At 33.3% G+C, this 23,677-nt stretch overlaps 1 protein-coding gene and 1 pseudogene across 1 annotated transcript; one reads left to right on the top strand and one right to left on the bottom strand.

Annotated features, from left to right (window-relative positions):
• The first annotated feature begins 3 nt into the window (after positions 1-3).
• Positions 4-14,003, top strand: LOC113374779 (annotated as a pseudogene).
• A 1,806-nt stretch (positions 14,004-15,809) lies between these two features.
• Positions 15,810-23,187, bottom strand: LOC113374777 (collagen alpha-1(I) chain-like). The gene is made up of 31 exons (XM_026614745.1): positions 23,070-23,187; positions 22,827-22,970; positions 22,668-22,754; positions 22,121-22,339; positions 21,881-22,024; positions 21,746-21,811; positions 21,514-21,570; positions 21,280-21,438; positions 20,978-21,073; positions 20,765-20,809; positions 20,552-20,632; positions 20,302-20,373; positions 20,111-20,158; positions 19,955-20,038; positions 19,805-19,882; positions 19,648-19,728; positions 19,342-19,545; positions 18,334-19,257; positions 18,117-18,206; positions 17,995-18,042; positions 17,789-17,845; positions 17,588-17,707; positions 17,314-17,394; positions 17,154-17,213; positions 17,020-17,070; positions 16,884-16,946; positions 16,649-16,729; positions 16,462-16,554; positions 16,286-16,405; positions 16,104-16,211; positions 15,810-15,997 (listed from the first exon to the last, which is right to left on the bottom strand). The coding sequence occupies exons 1-31, from the start codon at positions 23,185-23,187 to the stop codon at positions 15,810-15,812; spliced, it is 3,867 nt and encodes a 1,288-aa protein (XP_026470530.1).
• Between the last annotated feature and the right edge of the window lie 490 nt (positions 23,188-23,677).

Below are 23,677 nucleotides of genomic sequence, written 5' to 3'. Positions count from 1 at the left end.
AAATGCGGTGATACAGTTGAAAGACATCTATGTGATGGAGATGTGGTAAGTGTGTTAGTTATGAAAAATATTTATTATTTATAAGAAATCAATATATATTCTATGGTCAACCTGTGGAGCCTTTTGCAAGTGGGGCGTATAGCTGTTTCCAAATACTTTTTTTTAAAGACATTCGATTTGTATTGATAAGGAGACGTACTGGTTCGTTTTTGGCGAATGCAGTTTTAGCTGTTCCGAAAATATGGGGCAAAAAGTGCCAAAAACGGTAACTCAGTTTTTAAGAGAATGGAGCGTCCGATTTAATAATCCAAAAAACATTTTACTTATATTGACAAGATGAAAAACTGATTGAATTTTTGGGAAGGCAGGCCAAGCGGTTATGGACTCTCAATAAAAATAAGTTGAAAAATATCATTTGGCGGTCAAAAGTTTATTGGACATATGTACATAAATTGTCAGATATTTTATAGAGATTTTGATAACGTGTACATATTTTGTGTAATTTTTTTTGGGTTCCGTACCAAGATTTTTTATTACGGTACGGGAAGCTGCAGAAATTTGCCTTAAGGCACGATGCCATGCACCCATGCACTAGTTTATATTTTTAGTATTGCATATTAATTTGTCTGATAATTGTTTATGATATCAGTTGAGTATTTATGAACAAACAATTAATTACTTAAAATGTTGAAAAATGATTTCGAGTGATTTTTAAGTAAACGAATTCGAAGTATTCAATTTTGTCTATTTATACATGTTAGGTGTTTTTGACAAATAGTTTAAATATCACAAAATATTCAAAAACGAACACTTGGTAATACGTAATACATACACGGTGTAGTTTGTAAAAGCGCGGCTCATTAATCTAAACTTTAATTATGATTAAACCACTTGTCATAGGCCTATAATATTTCAGTATGTTCATTGGCCATGAATTTTATTACGCTGTAGAAAATTTTATTAAAATCGCAAAAAATATTTTTAACAATCAATTACGAACGAACTGCCCGAGGGATCTTTGCCAAAAATGAATCAGCATGATTCCAAATGATAAATTTCTAATAGTTGTGGGATTTTATAAATCGGTCCTGATTTTGCTTGTTAAGCCGGTCGTCGCTCAAAATGGTAAACGCGAGTCTTTGTCGGGTTACATTGAATGACGAACTTTTAAAATTGTTACAGCGCCGTTTTTGAGCAAACGTCGATAAAAGGTCAAATCGGCTCACATAAACCTATCCATACTTTTTGCAAATTTAATCTCAAACGATTCAAAATGACTCGAAACGTCGAGAAAACATATAATTAGCAATTCCGATTTTTGTGAAAACAAACTTTTTCTTCGGAAAGTTAATAGCCAGTGGTTAACTGTTTTCTTAAAATATTAATTCGTTAATGAATTACTGTTTGGTTAATCTACTGTGTATCAGTATAACATTATTCCATAGAATTAGCTATTTAATATTTCGCTAAGCATATTAATTAATATTAATTTTTGTTTTAACTCTCAGGTATTATTTAACCGGCAACCTAGTTTGCACAAATTAAGTATTATGTGTCACAGAGCCAAAGTTCAACCCCAGAGAACTTTTAGATTTAATGAATGTGTTTGCACTCCTTATAATGCTGATTTTGATGGCGACGAAATGAATTTGCATCTTCCACAAACTGAAGAAGCAAGAGCGGAGGCCCTTGTCCTAATGGGAAATACATCAAACTTAGTAACACCCAGAAATGGAGAGTTAACAATTGCAGCAACACAAGATTTTATCACAGGTGATTTTTGAAAAACCATAATGTTAATAGTAGTTGTAATCATTCATTTGCCATTTAAACATACAAATTTATTAACCATTATTGTTCGGCAAAGGGTTAAAATACATTAAAACCAAATTTGTTAATTATATATATTGATCATAATTTTTCTTGGTTTTCAATTAGGTGGTTATCTTTTAACACAAAGAGATGAATTCTTGACTCATGAGCAGGCTATGCAATTGGCAGCATGCTTTCTTGCTGGACCAGATGCAACATTGCAAATTGATTTACCTGAGCCAGCCATATTGAAACCTCGAAGATTATTTACAGGAAAACAAATATTTAGTCTATTGTTGAAACCTAATAAAGAATGCCCAGTTATGGCAAATCTTGTCACTAGTGGAAGAAATTACACAAAAAATAAAGACTTGTTGTTCGTGATTCTTTCGTAATTATAAGGTATCATAAATTTATTAACAATCAATTTTTGCAATTTTTTTCTTTTATATGATGGTTTTATGCAAATCAAAAGTTTTTGCAATATTTAGAAACTCAGAATTACTTTGTGGATCGATGGATAAGAAAACTTTAGGCTCTGGCACTAAGAATTCAATATTTACATTCTATTGCGAGATTGGGGTGAAGAAGTTGCTTGTAAAGCTATGTGGCGGTTGGCCAGGCTAGCTTCTTACTTCTTGATGAATCGTGGATTCAGTTTTGGCATTAGCGATGTAACACCTAGTGCCAGACTTATTGAACTCAAAATATGTTACTAGAGCAAGGATATAAAAAATGCGACGAATATATAGCTGAGATGAAAAAAGGTGTTAATCTAGTTTTTTTTTGTTAATGAAATTATTTTTTTTATGTACTTCTACATACTTCTACAATTTTTTGCTACTGATAAATTTATTTCAGGTACTTTGACATGTCAGCCTGGTTGTACTGCTGAGGAAACATTGGAATCAATGATGTTGAAGGAATTGTCATCAATAAGAGAAACAGCTGCTAAAGCCTGTTTTGCTGAATTGCCACCGACAAATGCCCCACTTATTATGGCACAATCTGGTTCCAAAGGTATTCAAAATGTGAAAATATATGCAATAGAAGTTTTATAGTTTTTATTGATCTAAATGTCTCTATTATTTAATCTCTTGAAATTATACTTTTTAACGGAAAAAATAATTCTGCTTCGGCGGTTTTGGTATTCAGTGGTACATACGAGTTTAATTTGTTGTGTAAGCACGCTTGTATGTCGAATCGCTCGTATCTCAAAGCTTTTTTTTTCATATAGTACATTGATATGTCATTCATTCATTCCAGCATTGTGGTTTCTGTACTTTTTGAATATTAAAATATTAAATCAAATTTACTATTTATTGATTTATTGATTTTTTCTGTCCGTTCACAATCTTGTGGTAATGTGTTAGACATAATTCATTGAACAATTCTCATGCTCGAACCCGTGTGGTTTTTATCTATAAACGTTTATAAATTATTGTAAGCATCATAGCTGAAGTTATACCCTTTATCAACTCCTTCTGTTTAAAGACAGTACATATCTATGATGTATTTCTATCGTACATCCTCATATTTTTCAATAATTTCACACTTTATTCAAGAGTCATAGCCCTTTTTTTTGGACCTGTGGTTTCAAAAGTAAATAATATTTTGTAAATGCACAAAAAGCAAAAGATGCGAACTGAAGATTAATAACAATGTAATCACTTTAAATATATAGTTAAAATTTGAATATCAAAATATTTCTTGACATATTCGCGTGTTTAAATCGTTACTGCGCAATGAATATTAATATATAATGACTAACTGTAAAATAATTGTTACAACTGACAACATTTTTCATAATTACATTTTGTCATTAACATTTTTAAAGAAAACTCTAACTTGCGCAAAGTTCGTATCTCGAATTTTGCTGGTATGTCAAAACAAATGAACTGCTCCTTCGGGGGCTCATATCTCGATACACTCGTATGTAAGGTCACTCGTATATCAGGTCACTCGTATGTCGGGGTTACAATATATTTGGAAAACGATATGAGACATACAATAAATACTTTAGTTGATATTATTTATATTTATAGGATCCAATATCAACATATCTCAGATGATAGCTTGCGTAGGTCAACAGGCCATAAATGGAAAGCGAGTTCCAAATGGTTTTGAAGATCGTGCGTTACCTCATTTTGAGAAATTTTCAAAAAATCCAGCTTCTAGAGGTTTTGTGGAAAATAGTTTCTTTTCTGGTCTTACTCCGACAGAGTTCTTCTTTCACACTATGGCTGGCAGAGAAGGTAATTGCTGCAAAATGTACTTGATTAATATCATTTATTATTTTTTTAAAAAAAAGTATCAAATTTATAATCAAATATTCATATTTAGATAGAATAGAATATGTAATAGTTTGCTAAACCATGTATTCTTCAGAAACCACAATAACATGAATATTTAGAAGACACATTGACATGAATATTTTCATACAGCTGTATAGTTAATATAGCTTTTCATTTATTGACTAATAGCTTATTGATTTAATAATAGTATTGTATTTCAAATAGGTCTTGTCGATACTGCTGTCAAAACAGCTGAGACGGGTTATCTTCAGAGACGTTTGGTTAAATGTTTAGAAGATATAGTGGTACATTATGATAACACTGTTCGAAATGCTGTTGGTCAAGTAGTGGAATTTATTTATGGAGGAGATGGATTGGATCCAGTTTATATGGAAGGTAAAAGTTACCTTCTTAAGTCTTAAAACTGGAGAAAATTTAAAAAACTTGTTTTTGGATAACTTTTATTTTACATTGTTAACCTTTTCGCTACGAGTGTCGCTTACAGGCCACGTCCGCTTGACTGTATGTACGGGTGTACGGGTATATAGACAATATGCATTGTGTAGGCCATTGCTTCGATTTATTACTCTGAGTTAAATTACTGCTTTTTTTTTGTTTTTTTTGGAAGGTAATAGATTCCATTAAATACATTTTTAACTTGTTTCTCAAAAAATGTGCTATTTAATTTTGTTTTCGGTCACATTTTCTAATAAACTCAGCCGTTTACTGATTTCAAAATTTAAGTCATTCGATGTATCCCAATAAGAATTCGCGTTGATTAGCGCAATGATCGGCCAAGCCGTTTCTTTGTAATTAGCAAAAAAGTGAAAACATTTTCGTTCACGTTTTAGCTCGCAATTCTGAATCGATTTTAAAAATTCGAAATTCAAAAAAAACTATTGGATTAAACTCGATAAGGAAGAGCCGCGATTAGGTTTGCAAAACGACCGGCCAAGCCATTTCATTGAAATTATAAAAAAAAAAATTTACAAAATAATTTATTTATTTATTTATTTATTTATTTATTTATTTATTTATTTATACGCCAATCGGCTTTATACAGTTTTATAATATTGTTTGCTAATTCATAACTTATATATTTATATCTATATACATATGCACACACATATATATAACACATATATATATATATATATATATATATACATACATACATATACACATACATACACATCTACTTACGTACAGATATACATATATACTCATATAATACGCATACATATACATACATACGCATATATGCACATTCACATATAAGTACATAAATACATACACATACATACACTTAGACTTTATAAAAAACTATGATAATTAAGTAACATAAAATAATACTTTGGTTAAATAATATGACTTTGGTGAAATAATTAGTTGCACAAAATATTGTGGTGTTTAAGTTTTTTCTTTATGTTAGCCTCAAAACTTTGTTGACGCATATCGAAAAGTTCAAACTGCCGCAATACTCATTGACTTCTTTGGCTAGTCTATTTAAAGAGCTATTATGCACGTACTTTTTTGAGGATTTTGCTGCATAGATTAATCTATTGGATCGAAGTCCTGGCCTTGGAGTGATAAATTGTATCTTTTCTAAGAGTTTATGGAATTAAAATTGTTTTGGTGGCGTTTTTAATAAATTTAATATGGCGATAAAATTTATGCACTGAACACTAAACAGTTCTACGAAAATTGGTTGAATGATATAGATTTATTAAAATGTAGAATTGTAGGCGCTTATATTTTAGTACATATAAGCACTTCTTTGTGCACTATAAATAATAGAATTAAAACACTCACGAATATGTTTGAGAGGTATCAATTGAAAATGGCAATATTTTGTTCTTAGTGAAAGAGAAAACTTTATTTTAGAAACAAATTGTTATTTCATCTAAATAGCTAAATCTCAATTTTGGTTGATTAAGTCTATTATTACACATATCAGGTTTATGCATCTTGCCTTAAAGTAATAATGCAAATTACACCTCTTTATTGATGATACCCACACATACTTTTTTCTAATTTATATGTTAAACTGAAGAATTAACGAAAATATATGTTGGATGTTAAAACTGAAGAATTAACAAATCATATTTTTTTGTCAAAAATATATATATTTTCTTTGGCATGTTAATAAGGATAATTTTCTATTATCTTGTCACTTTTATATTACTATGATTTTAGTTTAAATAATTTTTTTCAGGAAAGGACAGACCTGTTGATCTGAGTAGAGTTCTGGAAGATGTTAAAGCCAGAAATCCATGTAGAGATGAACCAACACTAAGATACAATGAAATATTAGATTATTATAAAGAACTTATTAGCAGTTCAGATTATGATTGTTTAAGTGAAGATTTTAAAAAGAACAACTAGCATTTGTCCATGACGTTGCAGAAAACGTACAAAAAATTCAACAAAAGTATGGTCTTAATTTAATAGTCACTAGAGAATTGGAGAGGTTAACTAAAGGATTCTATTTACTGTGATACTCCGACATACGAGTTTAATTCGTTCTATAATTACACTCGTATCTCGGAACAATTTTTTCCATATAAATAGGGTTAACACGGCACTCTGTGTGCACGCTTCCCATATTACGCGGAGCTAAAAATCCGACATCCCTTCGACTACACGGACTTCCTATTACACGGTTTTTGTTCAACAGCCCATACGTTCCTTGCGCAACCTATGAGTGATTATAGGGACTTGATAACAAAAGGGTATTAATGTAAGTTTTGTTATCGACTTCTATCTTTTAAACATGCATGATTATATAAAAGCTGTCTAAGAACACGTTTGAACTGACTACTAGCGTCGCGCCAATTTTTGAATGAGAGTTGTCTATGTCATACATGCCATTTCGTTCGTATTACTCTTACTTCAAGATGTATTTCTTAGTCTTCATACAGCATGCTAAAATTGGTGCGATTTGTACTATCTCTGAGTCGCTCATAGCACGGTTCCATACTGCACGGTACGAACTTGCCGCGTTAACCGAGGGTTGACTGTACATTGAAATGGCTTTAATTCGTACCAGCACTGTGATTTTTTATCAATTTTTTTGAATACTAAAAACAATTTACTATTTATTAATAAATTATTGTTTTTTTTCTGTTTCCATTTATGATCTTGTGGAAATCAGTTATACTGTTTCATTAAACAACTCCCTTGCTCGAACTGTTGTTAACTGTTTTATATTCACAATATTTTAGTAAAAATCTGCTTATGAATTTATTGTAAGGCTCATAGCTGGAGTTATACCCTTTATCAATTTTTATTTGAACGCAGTACATTCTCATATTTTTTCATGAGACATGGCTTTTTTATTTAATCCATGGTTATAAAAGTAAATACTATTTTGTAAATATACAAATAACATAAATTCATCATATATATTAAATTTTGAGATGGGTATCATAGTACTCGCAATTATTTTCCGTCGATTGAACAGAACACGCAATGTGTAAACAACATTTGATAATTGTTTTGTAAACTTTAGATATATTTTAATTTAATACATTTATTTAGAATTGTTATTGTATAAAAGTAATGTTTTCTAATCACTGCATGCTGTATGAATGCTTGCAGATGACGATTCGTATAGTTCGTTGTGTGGTGGCTGAGAGTGGACGAACGACCGAAAAGGGTTAATATTGATATATAACATGTTACGACACTAAAGATTTTTCTCGTGATGTTATGATGGTTCCGAAAACAGTAACAAAATTTGCTAACAGCTCTAGTTTTTGAAAGTTTTTACCTCAAATTACAATAAAAAACAAACATATTTCATTTCATGCTTTCAAAAGACTTTTCATATTATTTTTGAGTCTGTATAAGGCTTGACTGATTTTGTCATAAGCTTTAACATTTGTCAGCCATCATGTGGATATCCCATCTTCCTTATTATCGCTCCTCCAAAGTCCTGATGTCTTGGTGGATTCTCTCACCCTGCTCTTTGTTAATATCTCCAAAATTTTACAAAAACCGTTCTGAATAAGAGTGCGGGTGATGAATTCAAATCAATTACATCAAATTTATCAGTTTTAATTCCTCCTGTCTTCTCTTTTAACTTTGGTTTCTGCATCCATTATTTGGTAAGCAGGAGTTGTTCATGTTCTAGGTTGTTCATCATTAGCTCAATACCATTGTAGTTGTGGTTTATGCCCATTTGCTTCTATTGTCTGAATTTCTTTCATTGGTATTTACCACACAGAAGAAACAATCGTCATAGTGATTCTGAGGTTTTTTTCTAATGATGATGGCGGCATTAAAATTATAGCGTTTCTTTTTTCTTCTAGATAATAATTTAAGCACACTGCGTAATTTTTTCACATAGTATGAACCACCCACGTTTTATCTTCATTGCGCAATTCAGTTTTAAAGTTGTTGAAATATTTTTATATATTTAAATTTTTTATATATATTTTTCTATATTTTTACGCAGTTAGACATAGGGTTCCGGTATTTGTCGAAAACATATTAATCACAGATGTAACAAAAACTATCTGAATTATGCACACAACGTCTTAGAGTCGAAGCCATATCAAACAGCAGATAAAACTTTTATTAACTTCCTGTAGGGCAAGTTATAGTAATCGCAAAAAAATCGAAAATGAACATTTTTATATATCTTTACGTTTCTATAAGTTTTTTACGTTGTACGCTTTTATATATCTTTCGGTTTCTGAATATTTTGGCATACCTTAGAACAAATGGATGTGTGTTTGTATGTATGTATGTATGTATGTATGTATGTATGTATGTATGTGTGTATGTGTATGTGTGTATGTGTGTATGTATGTATGTATGTGTGTGTGTGTGTGCGCGTGGATACAAATTTTCGTCGACGATTTCGGGGCACCGATCTGATTTGAATAATTCAAAAAACATTCGATTCGTATCGATAAGGAGACGTCCTGATTAGTTTTTGGCGAAAGGCATGTCTGGCCGTTCCGAAGATAACGGGCAAAAAGAGTAACTCAGTTTTTAAGAAAATGGAGCCGATTTTAATAATTTAAAAAATATTTTACTTGTATTGACAAGATGAACTGATTAAATTTTTGGGAAGGCAGGTCTAGCGGTTATGGACGCTCAGTAAAAATAATTTAAAAAGTCATTTGGCGGTCAAAAATGTTTACTGGACTTTGCACATCAAATTATCAGATATTTTATAGAGATTTTCATAATGTGTACACATTTTGTGTAATTTTTTTTGGGTTCCGTACCAAGATTTTTGAAGTAGTTGAATCTTGAGTTCTCTATTATTTTGTAGGGCAATTAAAAGTATTTATGGAAACGTGTAAAGTCAAATTCTTGCGTGCTAAAATTGAGCCAGGAACAGCTATAGGTGCACTGGCTGCCCAGAGTATAGGTGAACCTGGTACACAGATGACATTGAAAACTTTTCACTTTGCTGGTGTTGCTTCTATGAACATTACTCAGGTAAATTTCTAACATATTTATTTGAATATTTAAAGTATAGTTATTACACATTTATTTGGTGCTATTTTACTTAAAATGTTTGTTTTGAAGAATGACTTTTAATTGATAGTTAATTATTATAGGGTGTACCTCGTATTTTAGAAATAATCAATGCAAGTAAAACGATCTCAACACCTGTTATATCAGCTGAATTAGATAATAATACTGATATGGAATTTGCATTTCGTGTTAAAGGTAGGATAGAGAAGACTACACTTGGAGAGGTAATAAATTTCTACTTCATAAATATTTTATTATTGCTTGTTTAATGAATATTATAGATTTTCATTATCTTGTTGTTTTTATTATAGATCACATCATTTATTCAAGAAGTTTATAGGGGTGATGAGTGTTATTTGGTGATTCGGTTAGACATTGATAGAATTCGTATTTTAAGATTAGAATTGGATGCCAATACTATTAAATATGCGTAAGCATTTACTAATTTTAGTTCATACAATTTATTCAATTACTATTAAATTCTATGTTCTATATGAACCTACGTGTGTCTTTGCATTATGTATCAATTTTCTGTAAGCTGTTGATTGTTTTTTTTGAAAAGAAATTTATATTATTTTTAGGCTCTGTACTGGTGAAGCTAAATTGAAACCTGGAAATGTAACAATTCATGGTCCGTCATTACTTGTTGTACGGCCTGACATGAATAAGCATTCGACAGAATTAAATATAGAACTTCAAAGGCTGATGGATGTTGTACTTAGAACTGTTGTTGTTATAGGTTTGCCTTCTACATCCAGAGCAGTAGTGGCTAGAGATGATGGAAAGGTTTGTTATATATTATATATATATATATATATATATATATTTAAATTCTTAGAAAGAAGTCTTGGATTTGTAAATATTTTGTAGAGCTTCGAACAAAGAATCCAAAAAGCATCCTGTTACATGACTCTTATTTAAATTTTTTTCACTTTTTGACAAATAATTAATATCAACATTCATTTAAGATCAATAATTTAAATATTTACATCCTGATATATAAAAACAACATGCACACATATACACACAGATTTTAAGTCGAGTGGTTCTTCTTAAAAATTCATCCGTTCAATAATCAGTTTGCTACCAAATAATCTTCCTATAACATAGAGGGAATATATAACAAACTCAAAAAAGCCATAATTTAAAAAAATTTGAATTACAAAATTTTGTTTCTTTGTCTGTATAAATCACATTTTTTTATAAATTTTTTTTAGTGAACTTTTTTAACATTTTAATATTTTGTTATACAATCCACTCATTTCTTTTTATCATTTTTATTTTTATTCTATTGTCCTAGTTCTGTACATTATTTTTTCCACAATTTTTATTCATTTTATATTAGAAACATTATTTCTGTACATTATTTTTTCCACAATTTTATTCATTTTATATAAAAAAAACATCTTCTGCTTTTCTTAAACATATTGTTTGCTTAAATCTTATCAAGATCATGTTTCATGATAGATGTCCTGAAGATGGAACGTACCTAGTTCCGAAACGTCGACAGTAAATAAATAAAAAAATGTATATATATATAATGCACCACTTGGATTGATTATTTTACAGGGTCTCGTTGAAACATACACGCTTTGTGTCGAAGGGTATGGTCTACGAGAGGTCATGGCGACTTACGGGGTAAATGCTAAGAAAACCAAATCCAATAATGTTATGAAGTATACACACATTGGGAATAGAAGCAGCGAGGTCTACAATTATAACAGAAATCACTAAAGTCATGGAAGGACATGGAATTAGTGTAGATTTTAGGTAAATCTCTTATAACAATTTGCAAATATTTTTAGATTATTACAATTTTTGGGATTGTAAATATGCATTCAATAAGGAAAAAAATTTTTAATACTTTTGCTTAACTACTAACTAAATACCACAATTGAAATATTATATATTATCAGATTTTACAAAAGTTTTAGTATATTATTGAAGGAAGGAAGCTTGTTTTTACATAAAGGTCCGATGTGCTATTTTATGTCTGTACGATATATGTCACTCTGATTTGGAAAAAAAATGTGTCTATGTATGTGAACCGATGTTTCACCTTTTGTAGAAGTTTTCTCGAAAACGGCTTCACGGATTTCAAAAATTTAAGAGCCAGTCGATGTAAATTGATAAGGACTCGCGTTTATCGCGAGGATTGTCCAAGCCGTTTCTTTGTAATTAGTAGAAAAGTGCAAACTATTTGGAAAATATTATTTGGGAATCGAACTGATTAGTTTTTGGTAGAGAGATCGGTTATTGTTGAATTTTATTGTTGAATTTTATCGGTAGAGTTCCTGTTTTCAAGAATATAGTAAAATATTAGAGGGCTACGACAAATGGTTTAATTACAAACATTAAATAATCTTGAATTAATCGGACACACTTTTAAAAAATACTTCGTGTATGTAATAGGCGTGTGTTCTATAATTTTCAATAATGTGCAATATTCAAATCATTTGTCGAAAACTGGAAAATCCAAATTAAATAACCTGCAATAGTTTCTCACTATATAAACCTCTACAGCAACTCTGTATACTTAAAAATCACTCATCAATTAATGTATTGACTTTGTATTGATATTATTTACACATGTCAGTTTAACACAATTGGCCTTAAGGCTAAATGCTATTTAAACCTATTTATTAATATGCTCCTTATTTTAATTATTTTCAGACATATTGAGCTATTGGCTAGTCAAATGACAAGTTCAGGAGAAGTTTTAGGTATTACTAGACATGGTTTAGCTAAAATTCGAGAGTCTGTATTCAATTTGGCTTCGGTAAGTACAATACTTTTTATTTACTCATCCGCAAGAGAATTATCTGAAATAACTAATTTATTTTATTTACAAAAATTTTTAATGTGAAATTCTAATTATTGGGTTGTTTGGAGAGTAACTTCTTTTTTTATTTCGTATTTTGGCACGCAATTTTTGTACAATAAACAATTACTTTAATAAATTATGTATTGACATTGGTATTAGTTTTGATCGAACATCTTTTTTCATATTTCTGGTATTAGCATAAATCCGAGAACCTAATTTTTTTTTGTCGTTATTGGCAAAAAACTGATCATGACATGCTGATTTGAGGTGAAGGTTTACCGCCTAAAATTTTTTTTAGTGGCCGGAACAGATAATGGTCCGATGACGGGAGGTCTGGAGAATATGATGAATGTGTTATTGGGTCCCATTCAAGCTTTAAAAGCTTCTGGCGATTGACCAAACTTTTGTGAGATCTTGCGTTATTTTGATGAAGGACTGTACCTTGTTGTGGGTAAATTCTGACCTTTTCTATTGAAGTATATCATTTATCCAAATGAACCGTTATGTTATCCTGGTAAAGCATAAAAATGAACAACTCCTTTAAAATCTTACCAAAGATACTGCATCATCTTTTTTTTGGCAATTTTCAGCTTTGTACCTTTGCTTTCAGGAGGTTCTTCTTTTTTTCATTATGGGCAATTGCATGTATTGTATTCTTTACATACCGTTTGTCATTCGTAGTGACAATTCGCTTCAAAACCTGATAATTTTCAAGACTTTTCAGAAGCGAATTGCGTACGCCAGTGCGACGACACAGGTTTCTTTCTATGACCATACATTGAGTTTCGAGGAAAATTTTAGACCTTTTGAATGAACATGAACTGTAAAATCTAATAAATTTTTACTCAATAGGTTTTCATGTATTGTTATTCGTCGGTTCAACTAATATCTTTCTCGTGACTTTATCAGCTTTAACCGTACTTCTTGGACTTGGTGCATCCTGGGCATCAAAATACCAGGAATTAAATTTAACAAACCAATTTTAGCACTGTCGTACTACCAACATATCATTTATGTACACTTTGGTCAATTTCATTTAGACTTGAACATTTTTTTACCTTTTCTATAGCTAAAGAGTAAAATATGTCGAAAAAGCTGCTTAATTCTTTCCGAATTCAAAGTGGCACCATCCAAAAACTAGTGCATGTAATTGATTATAATTTTTTACATACATGCCTTAAAAGTTTTCAAATAATATAATAATTATAAGGCTTAAGTGTGATGTTAGGTTCAAAAAATATAGTTAAATTCTGGTGGTAAAAAAACGGAGTGACTTACTGAACAACCTTATACTTATTCAATTAAAGTTTTCCAACATTTCATACTAGTTTACTGACATTAATCCTGATTTCAGTTCGAAAAAACAGCTGATCATCTTTTTGATGCAGCATATTATGGCCAAACTGACTGCATAAACGGCGTTTCAGAAAGAATTATTATGGGTATGCCTGCTCCAATCGGCACTGGTATGTTCAAATTAGTACATGATCATGGTAATGTAAGTAATATGGAATTGCGATCTACTTTGTTTCATGATCTCGCTGGCGAGTAAGTGTATTTCAGATTTATTTATAAACGTAAAGACGTTCATCAGGTTTTACAATTTGTGTTAGGGTTGTTCAAGATGAGAAATATACTTTTTGCTATGTTAAATTGACGAATTGTTCGTTTATTTTATTATAGTAAATATCTTGCCTGTGATTTTTCTGTATAACTTGTATAAGTGAATATATATGTATATAATTTTGTAATAAATTAGCTATAAAATATGAAGTTTTTGTAATTTAACTAGTTGTAAGTGACATTTTGCCTCAAGAAAAGTTGCATGAACTTTCTGATATGTGTAAACAATTAATTGAATCAATAAGAAATCAATAAATTAATTTATTTAGTATATTGTATAGTATATTGAATATATTGAATATTGAGTGGTATATTGAATTTTTGCACTTTTCTGCTAATTCTAAAGAAAGTGGTCGGCTTATCGTATCCAAAAACTAACAAATGCAAGTGCTTTCAAGTTTCATCGAATGGCTATTAAATTTTTTAAATCGGTTCAGCTGTTTTTGAGAAAACGTCGACGAAAGGTCAAAAACCATCTTACATATACACACACATACTTTTTCCAAATTTGGTCACATTCGATTCAGAATCACTTGAAACGTTGAGGAATCATAAAATTAGCAAATCGGAACTTCCCGCAAAAACATAAACCTTCGGGAAGTTAAGAACAATTTTGATAATTACATATTATCAGTAAAAGACTTGAAAACTTATATACTTTGACATCGGATTTTTCATTTCATAAACCTGTAAATTTGTGATATTACAAAACATTTTTTTGTAAAAGTCGTTCGTTTATTTTGCATACAAAATAATACATGGCTTTTTCATATGCGGAACTTATATCTAGAAGTACATTATAACAATATACATAAAATTTAAGGCTGCAATATAGTATATGATTATTTTACAAAAATTATATTTGTAAATTATTCTTGGCAAGTTTTGCAAATATATTCAAAATCGACTTATATATCCGTTTAATACAATCACATGTAAATTTTTTTAAAACTTAAAATTATCCGGACGTAAAGCGTGGTAACTTTTCTAATGGTAACTTTGTTACATGTTATTTGGAGTATTACACTTACAATAGTAATAATTGCACTTACGGATAAAATATCATACTTTTCAAGGATATGATTCTCTTCATATTATTGAGTGTTTATTCAATTTATTGTTGAATATTTATTATGAAAAAAAATCTTAGAAATAATTATAAATATACAAATATGACTTATCTAAAATTAAATAAATGCAAAAGTTAGGTTTTTATGTTTTTATAGCATTTAGAACAATAATAGATTAATATATAAAGTTTGAGGGTATTTTTGACCATTAAGAATTTTTACATCAACGCCCAATGTTATGTAAATATTCTTAATGGACCCGCAAATGTGAAACTCTTGTACAAAGTTATTGATATCCAATGAAATGCAAAACATGTAAGTTTTTTTAAAAATAATTGGTAAATTGACGGTTTAATTAGCTTTACATTATATAATTATATACATTTTTTGAAATTATGACCAAATTTACCTAGCCATTATGTGATCTACATCAAGTCATTTTTATGGCAATAAGCATTATTGTTCTATATTTAAAAAAAAATTGTTTTTCTGCTAAAAATACATCTAATTTACTATATTTTTTATATTAAAAAACCAAGAACATTATTTTTTTCGTTCTAATTTTGATGAATTCGAACAGTATTTTAAATTATTCTATTGATAAATGGCGTCATTACTGCTCTTCGATTTAATCGTGTTCTTGTTTTTTTTTCTCTCTTTATTGTTATTATTAGCTATATTTTCATGTGTCTAACCCGAACTTGGAGGAAGATACTGCCTGTCTGGGCCGTCTGGTTTTGGTGGGAAGCCTGGACGTTGAGAGCTGGGCGTTGGACCGGCTGGTGCTGGTGGAAAACCTCCAGGTCGTGGCGGTTGTGCTCCGGGGAAACCTCCAGGACTTGAAGGTCTGGATGGGAGCGATGATGTGCCTGGTGCGCCTGCGTTAAGTTGTTATTAAATGAATTGTAATTTTATATTTCATGGCTTAATATTTATCACTTTTTTTTTATTATTCAAGTAAAAAATAATTATAGTAGTACTAACCGGGACTTCCCGGTGCTCCGTAACTTGTTGATGGCCGACTTGTACCTGGGTATCCCGAACCGCCTGGAGCTCCTGGACTTCCTGGTGTTCCTGGTCCACCTGGACCTCCTGCACAATCATAAACGTGTTAAAAGTATATAATATTAGGTTTAATCAGCACGTTCTTGGAATGTAAGCTTTACCTTGTCCTCCCGGTCGACCGCCGCTTGGAAAACCACCTGGAACGCCCGGACCTCCTGTACTTCCTGCAATTCCTGGACCACCAGGTCCACCTAATAAAATGGTATCGGATGCGATTAAAACTTTTTAAATACAATATTATTATTAAAACTTTACAATATCACACTATGTTACTAACCTGGTACACCATAACCCGTTGAAGGTCTGGTTGGGAATCCACCTACACCCCCTGGTCCTCCTTGTCCTCCAGGGAATCCTGGTCCACCTGCACCTGGAAAATTATTACAAATAAGTATTTTCAAATTAAAACTTTTTGGGTACGTCTATTATAAACAATATGATTTACTCATGTTAAACTGTTTTACCTGGTCCACCTGGTCGACCTCCGCTTGGGTATCCACCTGGACCTCCCGGGCCACCTGGCCCACCAGGCCCACCACTACCTCCTGGTAATACAAATAATTGAGGAACATTGCGATTTAAAAGAGTTTTTTTTTCATACTACTATACTTACTTATTTACTACTATACTTACTTATTTACAACTATTCTTATTTTGTTTGATGATCAATAATATATGCAGATATTTAAATAAATTTACCTGGAGTTCCGTAACCAGTTGATGGTTTCCCGCTACTTGGCGCTCCTGGGCCGCCTTGACCACCTAGAAATTAATATAGCCTTTACTTTTTCTGAATAAAATAACGACATTTAATAGTAAGGTTAACTTATCGAACCTGGTGCTCCATAACTTGTTGACGGTCGCGTACCTGGTGTACCTGGACCACCTGATTTACCAATATAATAAAAAACAATTTATATTTTGTTATTAATAAAATATTATGTTTGATGTTAAATTATCATGTCTTACCTGGACCGCCTGGCCCGCCTGGTCGACCGCTTGGATAACCGCTCGGGCCTCCAGGGGCACCTATTTTATTGAAAAACTCGGATTAGTAGTAATATAGTAATTTATCATAACTCTGTTCTAAAAGCAGCTGTACTCTTAAATATACATTTATATTCCTAACCTGGACTACCAGGAGAACCTCCAGTTGGATAAGTTCCTGGACCACCTGGAGCTCCTTGGCCTCCTAATTGAATTGCATAATCTATTATGTATTAATATATAAAGTACTTATTATTTATAATTTATTTATTTATAATAAATAAATAAAAAAAAATAAAGTACTTGGATTAACGCAATTTTTGAATAGTATTAGAATCGTATAATTTTAAATGAAGTTGTTTTAATTTATAGTGTTAGCATGATGGACAATTCGAATATGTGATCTTTGAACAAACCTGGTGTGCCATAACTTGGGCTTGGTCTTCCTGCACTTGCTGGACCTCCTGGGCCGCCAAATCCTCCAGGACCTCCTGGACCCCCAAATCCTCCAGGACCACTCGGGCCGCCAGGACCTCCTAAAGTAGTTGAATAAATAATCTCCAGTGCCCAAAGAAAATGGAATTATTAGTATCAATTAAAATGCAATTTTGACAAACCTGGTGCTCCATAGTCAGTGCTGGGACGTCCGCCGCTAGGAAATCCTCCTGGTCCACCTAATATAATAGTTATTACTTATAGATTTAATATTTGAATCAATTTAAATGCAGAACTTTCACAGCAATGGAGATGTTAATATATCGTGTAAATTTGCACATGATTTGCAATTAATTTTTATGCGCAGTAGCAAAATAACGAAATTTACCTGGTGATCCAGGTTTACCACCAACTCCTCCTGGTCCTCCTACACCGCCTAAGTTGATTATATTATATTAGATTAATATTATTATTCAACATAAAATGTATTTCAGGATAATATTTTTATACCTGGCTGTCCGTAAGTAGAGCTTGGTCTACCGCCGCTTGGATATCCTGGGGCACCTGGGTATCCTTGACCACCCGCTCCTCCAGGTATTCCTGCAAAAATATTTTACACAAATAATATAAAATAACACACACACACACACACACACACATATATATATATATATATATATATATATATATATATATGTGCATATATAATCGATGTATAAGAAAATACCTGGGCCGCCTGGACGACCGGCAGGACCTGTTGCTCCGCTTGGATATCCACCTGAAGGACCTGGTGCTCCGCTTGGATATCCACCTGAAGGACCTTGGGAACCGCTGGGGAATCCACCTGAAGGTCCTTGGGGACCACTAGGGAATCCACCAGATGGTCCTTGCGGTCCACTTGGGTACGGACCTTGTGGACCCTTCGAGCCTGACGGAAAGCCTCCGGATGGACCTTGTGGAAATCCGCCTGATGGTCCTTGAGGACCAACTCCTCCTGTAGGAAAACCTCCTGATGGGCCAGAACCTCCAACTCCACCGACTCCTCCAATTCCACCTGTGCCGCCAGTCCCACCTACACCACCGACGCCTCCAATTCCACCTGTGCCACCAGTGCCGCCTACGCCACCGCTTTGGTAACTTGGCGCCTGACTTGGATAGCTAGGTTTGTATCCCATTTGGGAATAGTCATAGATATTTGCATTATTTCCATATAACCCTGGTGCTGATGAGCAATCGAATTGATACCACCAAACACACACAAGATGTTCTTGACTGAAGATAGTGCCATTTGGACATATGAAGTCATAAGTTTTGTTATTTGCGCAAATATGGAAAATTTGACAATTTGCTTCGACGTCTGCGTAATAGCCAGGATATTGTTGGCTATCACATGTAAAAGATGTTTGGAAAATTTCTGTGAATACCGGATAATCCGTTCCAGGTTCTCCGGGTATTGCGCTATAGTCTCCTCCTTCATATTGTCGGTCATCGGGTGGACCTTGTGGGAATCCACCGGATGGTCCTTGAGGAAATCCTCCTGATGGACCTTGCGGAAAACCACCAGATGGCCCTTGCGGAAAACCTCCTGAAGGTCCTTGTGGACCTATTCCACCTACACCTCCTACACCGCCCACGCCTCCAACTCCTCCAGCTGTTTTTATTTGATTGATTTATTAATTAATTTATATCATTCTACTATAATCAAAATATTGTTTGTTATAGAGGAGACACTTACTTGGGCCACTTGGACCCCCAGAATATGGCCCACTAGGGCCAGGACTTCCAGGTCTGCCCGGGTATCCCGCACCCGGGTACCCGCCACTAGGTCCTGGCGAGCCAGGCCTCCCCGAGGGAAAGCCTCCACTTGGTCCTGAAGGAAATCCTCCACTGGGCCCACTTGGGCCACTAGGATATCCGCCACTGGGACCACTTGGACCACCTATAAATAATAAATACCAATATTATGTAAGCTTCAATATTAAATATATTATATATATTTAATATTAAATATATTATATATATTAAGAGAAAAGTGACATACCAGGTCCAATTCCGCCAATTGTTCCTACACCACCAGGTCTTCCACTTGGCCCTCCAGGCCCTCCTGGACCACCGGGACCTCCTAAAATGATCCAGAGGTGTTATATAATACCAATTTATATAATAAATTTATTCAATATCACTCTAATATTTTATACCTGGTCCTACACCTCCTGGTTGTCTGTAAGTGGGACTTGGTCTGCCACTTGTTCCTGGATAACCACCAGCAGGTCCACCTAGAAAATATTTTTTAAATATATTAAGTAAAATCTACGATAGGCTATTTTATATTTTTATATGTTACGGACCAGGTCCGCCTGGACCCGCGGGTCCTCCTGGATATCCCCCGCTTGGACCTGCGCTCCCTGGTTTACTTGGGAATCCTCCAGGTCCTACAAAAAGTATAAATTAAAAAATGTGATGCTACTTTAATAATATTATAAATAAATTGGAATTTAGCAGACCTGCAGGATATCCGCCTGGGGCTGGGCTACTTGGTCTACTTGGAAAACCTATATCAAAAAGTTTTTTTTTTACAATAATGAAATATAGTAATTGAAATTAAATAACTAAATTTTAAATTGTGGTGACTTGATTTTATGTTGTAAAAATTTTGTGTTACCATTATTTCTGCAAATCGATATGAAATATTTACCTGATGGCCCGCCTATTCCACCTGGTCTACTGGTACCCGCTGGGCCACTGGGATATCCTCCTGGTCTCACACCTATGAATTACAATAATCAAACACTATCACTAACATAACGTTTTTATGTTTACTTTTCAATTTTGTACGTGCAGTATATCAATATGTTAATATGCGTTAATAGCGTATTTGAAATGCTGATGATTCTCTACATTCATGTATCATTAATTTTGTAATTAAACATTTCATAATCATTTACCAGGCCCTGCAGGTCCTGCCGGGCTACCGGGGTAACCTCCACTTGGGCTTGGGCTTCCTGGTCTACCAGAAAATCCGGGACCTGCAAAGTTGATATGTTTTATCGCATGTAAGTTTAGAAATGAAGTATTCATATTGTTTGTTGTAAAAGCAAGTTTACTTTTATATATTTATTGATAAAAAGTTTTAATAAATGTAATAAAAACACACTAACCGCCGGCTCCTGGAGTTCCTGGTCTTCCGGGGGCTCCTCCAGTACCTAAATAAAATTATAGTCACATTATTTTTCTCCTCCATTACCTAAATAAAATTATAGTCACATTTGTTTCTGTATGCTTTTCTTTATGAAATCTCACATTTTATAGTGTTTATATTGCTAAACGCCTTATTATTATTTTTATATTATATTTTTTTATAAATTTCAAACCTGGAGAACCAGGATATCCAGGACCACTGGGTCCACCAGGGCCAAATGTTGGACCGGCAGGTTTTCCTGCTGGTGCATAGCCTCCTCCTGGGTATCCTATATTAATAGATAATTTCAATTTAAGATTTGAAAATAATGAGTTTTAATTAAATAAATTTAGAAATAGAAATTTAAATAGACAAAATCGTAATTTTAATAAATCATACATGCGATATTTTTTATACGTTTTGAAATATACAAATATATAATATATAAATGTAAAATCTACATAATGCATGTGATTCAAAATATGCACGGCGCACCTGTTCCAGATCCAGGTGTGCTCGGTCGCCCGCCCGGATATCCTGATGGGCCTTGTGGTCCTTGTGGCCCTTGAGGTCCGCCAGGTCTACTACCTGGATAACCTGTACTCGGGCCTGCAGGTCCCGGGCTACCAGGTCTTCCTGGGAATCCACCTGATCCTTTAATCACAGTATTATTTGATTAATTATTCACTATAATAATATAGCTTCCAACAAAATATAATATATAAGAACCTGTTGGTCCACTTGGATATCCACCACTTGTTCCTGGAGTTCCGGGTCGTGATGGACCTGTAATGTTTAGTTTTTGGTAACAGCGTTGATATATTCTGTTTTTTCTTCATATTTCTAATTTTTTATTTTTACTGTTTTATTATTAATCGACGATAATTGATTGATTTTAAATAAAAAATGTTTCGATTTATTTGTTCCTATATTTTATCGAATATATTCATAGGAATGATACAAACCTGCTGGTCCACTTGGATAACCGCCGCTTGGCCCTGGACTCCCGGTCTACTAGGAAATCCACCTGGACATAAAAATATTGGCATGTTTTTTCTGATAAAATTTAAATTTGTTATATTGTTTAATTTCATACCTCCAGGTGCACTCGGAGTTCCTGGAGTACCGGGCACACTTGGATATCCGGTGCCGGGAGTGGATGGTCGAGATGGGAATCCGGGACCGAATGTTGGGCCAGATGGCTTTCCGGCTGGAGCATATCCACCGCCTGGGTATCCACCTATTAAAGAAGAAATTTAATGAAGTTACACATTGTTAAAAAATATTAGAAGAAAATATAGGAACCATAATTATCTTATTTTTAAGTGCATCTCACCTGGAGCTGATGGTGCGCCTGTACCGCTTGGTCCTCCAGGTCTTCCAGGTCCTCCAGGTCCTCCTGGTCCTCCTGGTCCACTTGGTACTCCTGGAAAACCGGGACGCCCTGGTGCTCCTGGGAATCCTGGCGCGCCAGGAAAACCGGGTCCGCTAGGTCTCCCGCTGGGGTATCCACCTGGTGCTGGGCTGCTTGGACGACTTGGAAGTCCTCCTGGTCCTAATATACAATAATTTTAATAAAAAAATGTTGGTAGTGCATTGCCAAGCATTTTTATATCCTATATAAGGTAACACTAATTGTAAGTTAATATAGGGATTGAAACACGTATGAATTATTGAATATTAAATACAATTATTCAATATTTTGTAAATAAAATATTTACTTAATACTAATATACGCGTATATTAGTATCATCAATTATAATATTATATGAAATAATATTTTTTTTTTATTTTCTATAAGATTAGAGGTTTACTATAATATTAGCATGTATTAGTTCATTTAATAACAACATTCAGTAAAACATTGCTTTGCATATTTTTACCTCCAGGAAAACCTTGGGTTCCGGGTTTTCCAGGACCTCCAGGGTAACCTGCGCTTGGTCCTGGTCCACTAGGAAATCCGCCAGGACCTACAGAAAAAAATTTTGAAAGTAGATTTTATACTTCCTGATTCAGAGCAGAAATATTTAAAAAATATTTACTTGGTCCACCTGGACCCGCGGGTCCACCAGGAGCTCCCGGATATCCTCCAGTAGGAGTTACTGGCCGAGATGGTCCTGATGCCCCAGGGCCGAAAGTAGGTCCTGTTGGACGTCCTGCTGGTGCATAGCCGCCTCCGGGATAGCCTAAATTTGAAGTATAATTTAGATGTTTAATTTTAATTGCTTGCATGTAACATAAAATTATATACAATATAAAATATAAATGTTATTAATGAAAATCACCTGTTCCTGTACCAGGGGTACTTGGTCGTCCTGGGGTATAACCTGTTCCCTGAGGGCCTTGTGGTCCTTGCGGGCCTACAGGGCCAGCCGGTCCAGGCTTCCTGGTCTGCCTAAACATTCAACGTGGTGTTAAATATACATTTACTTATGTGTTTGTGGATTTTATGTATTTTTTACACTTTCTAATAAGCGTATTTGTTTCAAGACTATCAATATTTCTCGAAAATCTATCGGTTGAGACTGTGAAGTTGTTTTGTTTATTTTTAATATTATTTACTATATAATTCATAAATAATTAAATACATAAGCTAACCTGCTGGTCCACTAGGGTAACCTCCACTTGGTCCAGGGGGTACCGGGTCTTCCTGGAAATCCACCGGGACCTACAATAATTGACTCAGTCAATATTATTGACTACAACTATATGTATGTTTGTAAAACATATTTTTTTATAATAGCTAAAAGTTGATTGTTAATAAGAAAATTTCAATAATTGTTGTCAACAACCTGCTGGTCCGCTTGGATAACCGCCACTTGGTCCAGGTGTACCAGGTCTTCCTGAATATCCACCAGGTCCTATAAGAATTGGCTCGTTATATTGGATTATT

This window comes from Ctenocephalides felis, unplaced genomic scaffold (assembly GCF_003426905.1).
Source record: "Ctenocephalides felis isolate EL2017-DRISC unplaced genomic scaffold, ASM342690v1 CF-g0.4_SCAFFOLD_01886, whole genome shotgun sequence".
NCBI lineage: Eukaryota > Metazoa > Arthropoda > Insecta > Siphonaptera > Pulicidae > Ctenocephalides > Ctenocephalides felis.
Note: the sequence above shows the minus strand (reverse complement) of the source record. Positions and strands in the feature narration are given on the sequence as shown.